This window comes from Vigna radiata, chromosome 6 (assembly GCF_000741045.1).
Source record: "Vigna radiata var. radiata cultivar VC1973A chromosome 6, Vradiata_ver6, whole genome shotgun sequence".
In the NCBI taxonomy this organism is placed as follows: Eukaryota; Viridiplantae; Streptophyta; class Magnoliopsida; order Fabales; family Fabaceae; genus Vigna; species Vigna radiata.
Genome location: NC_028356.1, coordinates 26,408,312 through 26,415,578, shown reverse-complemented (window position 1 = coordinate 26,415,578; position 7,267 = coordinate 26,408,312). Strand labels below are relative to the sequence as shown.

The 7,267-nt window shown below is 36.4% G+C and overlaps 1 protein-coding gene across 1 annotated transcript; it reads right to left on the bottom strand.

The window, feature by feature from the left end:
• Positions 1 to 1,172: 1,172 nt before the first annotated feature.
• LOC106763628 (protein DETOXIFICATION 48-like) lies at positions 1,173 to 1,727 on the bottom strand. The gene has a single exon (XM_014647795.1). The coding sequence runs from the start codon at positions 1,725 to 1,727 to the stop codon at positions 1,173 to 1,175; it is 555 nt and encodes a 184-aa protein (XP_014503281.1).
• Positions 1,728 to 7,267: the final 5,540 nt, after the last annotated feature.

The following is a 7,267-nucleotide window of genomic DNA, read 5'->3' as shown; positions in this document are numbered from 1 at the left end:
AGGTATGAAGTATTTTATTTCACTTGATAGTTTAGTTGAAAATATGTATTTGACTTGGTGAAATTTAATTTAATAATTTAGTTATCTGACTTAATCAACTTTAAGTTAAAGATTTAGTAAAAAAATACTAATGAACTTTAATTTAATAATTTAAGTGGAGAAAAATATTAGATTTAATAATTTAGCTAAAAGCGTTTATCCGACTTACACTGTGTTCACTTGAAGGGAAAATATTGTTTATGAAAAAAAAGCAAGGAGTGATTTGCAAGATTTTTCTTGTTTGTTTGTGCTGATTTGTGAGGAAAGAAAAATGTTGATTTGTGAGATATCAGTATTTTAACCATCTTGCGTAGATTTGCGCTGATTTATATACAACAGTCATATATGCCCTCTGATATTTGTAAAATACCACGAGAATATTAACCTTTTAAATCTTATTCAATTCCAAAGTTTCATAATCGATTCCAAGAAGCAAGAAGGATGCATAAGATAAATAAGTTATACAATGTGTTGTCACAAGTAAATATTATTGTCGCTGCCCATGTGAGGAGTAAGTTTGCACTCTCGTTGGCCATGCATTTCTTGCTTTTGCAGCCCTAGCTGGCGAGATTCTCTGCTATTTACACAACCATCCACTGGAAATGAGAGGTTCCTAGCAAAAGAGTTTTGAATTTGAAAACAAAGCTTTGACCATGAACACCATTAATAACACGCTGGTTGGTAGATAAGTTTGGTCTGTGTATTAACTAATACTTGCGTGTTTACATTGAGACAACCGATGTTTAAGGCAACGATGTGTTTACTTTGAGCAGTTGTGTGTGAGTGAGAGTTGTGTTTGTGCCGAAGTATTCTTGGTTGAGAGTGAGAGCAGTTGTTGAGTTCATCTAAGGTAATCTTTCTTTGTGATTTTGATGTGGTTGTTGCAAGTTGGAGCCATGTGATTGAGATGAAGACGAAGAATGGGGTTCATGGATGATGAAGAAGGTGCTTGATGTTAAGGAGGTTGATGGATGAAGATGAAGAAAGCTCGAAGCAGCGATTAAAGAAGAGTTAAGTTGTTCTTCATGGCCGTGTATTTGGTTCCACAAATGGCGTATCCGGTTCCAACTATTAGAAGAAATTGCAAAGCATGTAGTATTCGGTTCTACACATCGCATATCCAGTTCCATTTCTTACAAGAAATTGCACATAGCGTTGTATTCGGTTCTGTGCGTGTTGTATTCGGTTCCAGCGATTATGGGATTTGAAGAATGCGTCGTATTCGGTTCTACTCTATGTTGTATCCGGTTGCAGTCATTGGTTGAGCATGTTATGAGCGTGTAAAGGTTCGTGGGTGCGTTATTTGGTTCCCCACAGCTACATTCGTTCCTCCCTCGCATTGATTCGTTTCCAGAAGCATGTAAACGTTTGTGCATGGATTGATGCATTTGGAAGGTTGTTGGCGTTGTTGTGAACTGTGTATATCCCATGGAAGCAATGGTGGCTTCGGGGTTGAGGAGAAGCGCGCAAAGGATTATCATGAGTTCGTACCACCACCAATCGAGACAGACAGAGATGCAGGTGGGAACCGCAAGTGCAAGTAAGGAGGACCAGCCACAGAGGCAGTCAGAGTTGGGTGGGACCCATGAGTCTTCGTAGACACTGGAGAAGTAGACGAAGGAGGAGAGGAAGAGGAATAGGTTGATGTTGGTCCATACCATGGCTATGGCAACGCCGGAGACTCCCATTTTGAAGTGAACGACTAGGAGGAAGTTGAGGGGGGAGGGGGAGGAGGAGGGAGAGGGAAGACCAGTAGGTTAGGGGCAATGTGATGCTTTGGGTATGGAGGTAGATGCGGAAACGATGTAGGAGGGAGAGGAGGAAGAGGTCTGGGATGTAGAAGAGGATGAAGGTTTATATGGTGGAGGATATTTGGTGGTCCTGCCACACCATAAGAGTATGGACTTCATGTTGAGCCAAGTTAGGGAGATGGGGATAGAGGTGGAGAGGAGGAGGAGGACGATTCTCTGGAAGGTTAAGGCCAATGTTTTCCATTATTTTGCGTTGTAGGCTTGGCCGCAAATGGGTTCCATGAATGTGTACATGCAGCAGCAGCTCCATAGTAATAGAGAGAATTAAAAGATTTCGTTTTAATGGCAGCAGGCTAACCCTTTGTATGTGTTTCAGGTTTTTGGAATGAGAAGGTGTATTTGGTAAGTTGTTGGAGGTGATGTGAGGGATAAGTACCCTGTCCAGATTAGGGAGACATCTTTTTTCCATTTGCTTTTTATTTGTATTATTAAAGACAACTTTGGTCTTCCAATTATATGTGTAGCTTACTGTCTCCGAAGTTCTAAACTTGCTCTTATACTATCATTAAAGCATCTTTGAGGTCGAAAAAGCTTGGTGGTTGTATGTTACAAATTATCATGTATTACCTGGTTGAGCTTCCTAACTTGGTGTGTTGAGGCATTATCTGGAGTTCATTGAAGAGGCATTGTGTAGAGTGAATTGAAGGTATAGATGTTTAACAAAGTTTTTATTTTTATTTAACCATTATATGATATAAGATATTGATGTCCTTTTTAAAACATGTTTGGTTTGGAATTGTCACTATTTTATTTCAATATTGACATTTGAAATTATCATCTTATTCGGATCTTTGATTGTGAATACGCATTGCATTGGTTCAAATCTTCGTAAGTCTCTTTAATATATATGTTTTATATTATTGTATTTAATTAATATGCATGGATGTCGTTTATTATATATATATATATATATATATATATATATATATATATAAATGAAAATATGAAAGGATGATTATATGAATGTAGTATGAATATATTAATATATTGTGTTTAATTATTATATAAATGCATGAATTTGGTAATCGGGTATGATTATATGAATACATGAATTTAATTATAAAGGTTATTTTAGTTGGATGTATAAAGTTGTTAAAATGTCTATATTTCATTAAGTACCTCTAGACGGAAGAAGAATTGGATCTGTCATATTTGGACAATGAAGATATAGATGATTATGTGGTCAGCGTAAACTCCAATATAGTCACAATGTTACATCAACAATTACAAATAACCACCTCACTGGTCGCACTAACAAGGTTATGCATTGTTGGACATGCGTTAAATTTTTTGAATATGTACTCGAGTGATTCGAGTAGTGTAAGCAATTTTGTACCAGACAAAGACCGTCGTAGGGAGCAGTTAATGTCGTACCTTGTGCATACTAATCGGCATCGTCACAGTATTAGGATGGGTCCAGAAGTATTTATTAATCTTTGTGAGAGATTAAGAACAACTAGGTTATTTAAAGATGTCATTCGGTCGACAGTGGAGGTAGCTGAATTTCTTCATATAATTGGCCATAATGTTAAGAATCGAAGTGTCACATTTTTCTTTCATCGATCTGGGGCAACGGTTAGCAAACACTTTCACAATGTGTTGGATGTTATTTTAAACCTGGAATCTGAAATTTTAATTCAACCCTCAGGAAATGAGGTTCATCCATATGTCTTCAACAACAATCGATTTTACCTATACTTTAAGACAGTCATTTCAACATAATTGAAGATCTAATTTTATCAAAGGAAGATAATGATTTTGACTTTTATGATGACTTTTTAATTCTATGTTTAAGATTGCTTAGGGGCCATAGATGGTACTCATGTTTGTGTAAAGGTTCCAATATCAGATGTCCCAAGATTTCGAGGAAGAAAAGATTGGCCAACTCAAAATGTGTTTACCACGTGTGATTTTGATATCAAATTCACATACGTTCTAGCTGGGTGGGAATGCACAACATCTGATTTAAGAATTTAAAAAAATCCTCTTGATCAAGATGATTTGTTGGTTATCCCCCAAGGTCAATGTCTACATTGCGGTATTAAATTATTATTTATTAGTGACTAAATACCGATATCTATACAACATTGTAGGAAAATACTATCTTGGCGACATTGGATTTATGTTGAAAAGCACAATTTTGACACCATATAGAGGCGTCAGATATCACCTTAAAGAATATACACGCAGAGGACCACAAAATGCACATGAGCTCTTTAATCATCGACATTCATCATTGAGAAATGTTATTGAAAGAATATTTGGTGTGTTGAAAAAATGGTTTCCTATCATTACAAGTGGCACTGAACCACATTATGGATTAGAGACAATAAAAAACATTATATTAGCTTGTTGTATCTTACATAACTTCCTTTGTGGCGTGGATAACGATGACTCATTACTTGATGAGGTTGATAATGAGTTGAATGAAAAGGAAGACCATAATATTTCATCTTCTCAAGTTCGAGAAGATGATTATAGGCTTGGTAGTAGTTTAGGGATTCCATAGTAGATGTAATATGGCGAGATTATCAAAACTCGTAGTTATTGTAATTGATTGTGATGTATCAGTATGTTATTTGAAAATGACATGAAATTGGTTTTATGGTTATTTAAACTCAACTTGTTACCATTTTGTTTATGAAATATGTTTAAAATGAACAGATGTAAGGGAGTCGCCATTGAGTCCTCTGGAGCCACAACATAGTTTATAAAATGGACAGAGGACATGGACGCAAGACTTCTGCATGCCATGATCGAGGAATCATGGCTGGGTATTAGGGTTGATGGAAGCTGGACAACCCAAGCTTATGATAACATTGTTGATAACCTTCATAGTTGTGGGTATGTAGCAATTACGAAAAACAATGTCAAAAATCAACAAAAGGTGTTGAAAGACAAATGGCGTGAGGTACATGACCTCTTTGCTGCTTTGAGTGGATTTGCCTGGAACGACATAACTATGATATTTGAAGCTAAGGATGAAGTTTGGGAGGACCTCATTCAGGTATTTAAAAAATACATTTTTCAGTTGGTGGATTTCGCGAATACATAATATGAACCACATTATGTTTATGTATATTATTTCAGGCGAGGCCAACTGCAGCTAAGTGGAGGGTTAACAATATTAGACACTATGATCTAATGATGGAGTTATGGGCGGCGGATCAAGCTACTGGAGTGGTGTTCGAACCGCTGGCCAAGCACGTCGACAACGGGTGGGGCCTCGTGTACAGGTTGATCTTAATCAGAATATGGAGTACATTCTAGAAGAGCCCATCTATCCAAGGTTTACAGACCTAATTCCACCACCTCCTCCATTTGTGGATGAGTATAGTCTAGGCCAGACTCAATCTATGCCTTCCGTTCCATCCGGAGGAACTTCATCGTCACGAGGTTCGAAAAGGAAGGCACCTGTGGTCGATGTCATTGATGTCCAATTTGATAAATTGACGACTAGTTTAGATGGCTTCACAAATGTCATGGGATCAACTAATGTTCATTTTGAAAAGATTTCAAACATGGTCGAGCGACAAGTCATTGCAATGGAGAAGAGAAATGAAATCCTACGTTGCACCCATATATTCACATACACAGAGGGCGACATATATGAGATGTTGAGTGCAATGAATATTTCAGATGAAACCTTGCTAGAGTAATGTTATGATTTCCTATGTGGAAATCTGACATGTACAGAGAGGTTGATGGGACTTCCACCACATAAGAGGTGGAATAAGTTATGTAAAATGATTTCGGGTGGTGATTGACTGCAGCTGTCTAAGCTATAGTTTTAGCTGTATCACTATTACAGTATTAGATGAACTTGTTTTGTAATTATGACTTGTTGATTTTTAACATTCTGCAATGTTTAAGTAATTGTTATGGCTCATTAATGGTTTGTGAATGATCTTGTTATTATTAATATTGAATATGTTGTTATGTAATAACTTGTTATTGTTTTTATTTTTGGTTTTGTTGAAGTAGTATTTTAATGGCATCATCATCATCCAAAAGGCCTATAAAAATTCGTAAGGGAAAAGAACCCACAACTGAGGCAGAACCTCCTACCTATATCACACATCTATTGTAAATGTATTAGATCAACGTCGCTTCTTTAGTGACAGGCATCAGATGGAACACGACGTCACTGACTTCTACACGAAAAATATTTTTGTTCCAAAAATCATGAATTTCGATTCCTTTAGGGCGTCAGACTTATATTTTCAACATCATCTTGTATTTCAAGGAGTGGTAGATTTTCTGACATTGTAGCGACCTTTCTATCCGAATTTGATAAAAGTCTTTTATTCAAATCTAAAGATTTCTGCAAATGGATATCTTCTTAGTGAGGTCAATAAGAGAAGAATTAGATTGAAACCAGCTGATTGGTGTAATGTTGCTCATCTCAAGTACGAGGGTCAGAAATTATGTTTCGCAAATATCCCATATGACTTTTCCTATGATTGGGACATGACATTGGCTATTATGGACAGACCAGAAATGCAGGGCTAACAGGTTAAAATAATAGGTTGTTTGAATATTAGTGATAGACTTTTGCATTATATTATTGTCCACATGTTGACTCCACGACCTGGAAATTTTGCAAAGTTATTGTAGGAGGATATCTTTATGTTATGGGTGCTTAAAAATAATATACCTATCAATTGGCCTGATTACATCATGCAACATATGCTTAAATGCAAGGCCTGTTACCAATAAGGAGTATTGGTAAATCTTGAAGACAATTGTTTTGATGATGCTACAAGAAGACTTAGTTGAAGAAGAGTCTAAAATTATTTAAAAGCAGTTTATTGAAATTAAATGTAGTAGGAAAGTCCTATAAACTTTGTAAAACTTACATTTTTAACTGCAATAATCGATTATCAAGAAGCAATAATCGATCATCACAAGTCATTCAGGAATAATCGATTATCACCTCATATAATCGATTATCACTTTTTGAAAAACCTATAACGGACATGAATAATCGATTATCACTTACAATAATCGATTATTTGTGGCAGTTGGGACTTGACCTTTGATATTCAAAGCAACTTCCTATATATTGGGTTTTTGTGAAGTTCAGATGCAACATTTTTGAACTTAGGTCTTTAGCAGAATACAATTTGTCTGAGGAAGTTCTCTAAGGCTAGTTTTGTTCCCTTACCTGGTCTCGTGAATAGGAGAAGCTCGTGTTTCGTGTGTCGAAAGTCGGAGCGGTTCTCTTCGAGTTGGCAGAGTGTTTGCTTCTGGTTCGTGTGTCGAAGGAAGCACTTCCAGTTCGTTTGTCNAAGGAAGTTACTCACTGCACTCTTCTGGTTTGTTTGTCGAAGGAAGGTGTTTTCTATCCCTTACTCATTTCATTATCTTGTAATCTGTACAACTATATTTTTAGTGAAAATAGTTAATCACTTTTT

Coding starts and splice junctions, on each gene's coding strand:
- LOC106763628 (XM_014647795.1), bottom strand. CDS start 1,727: ATGGGAGTCTCCGGCGTTGCCATAGCCATGGTATGGACCAACATCAAC.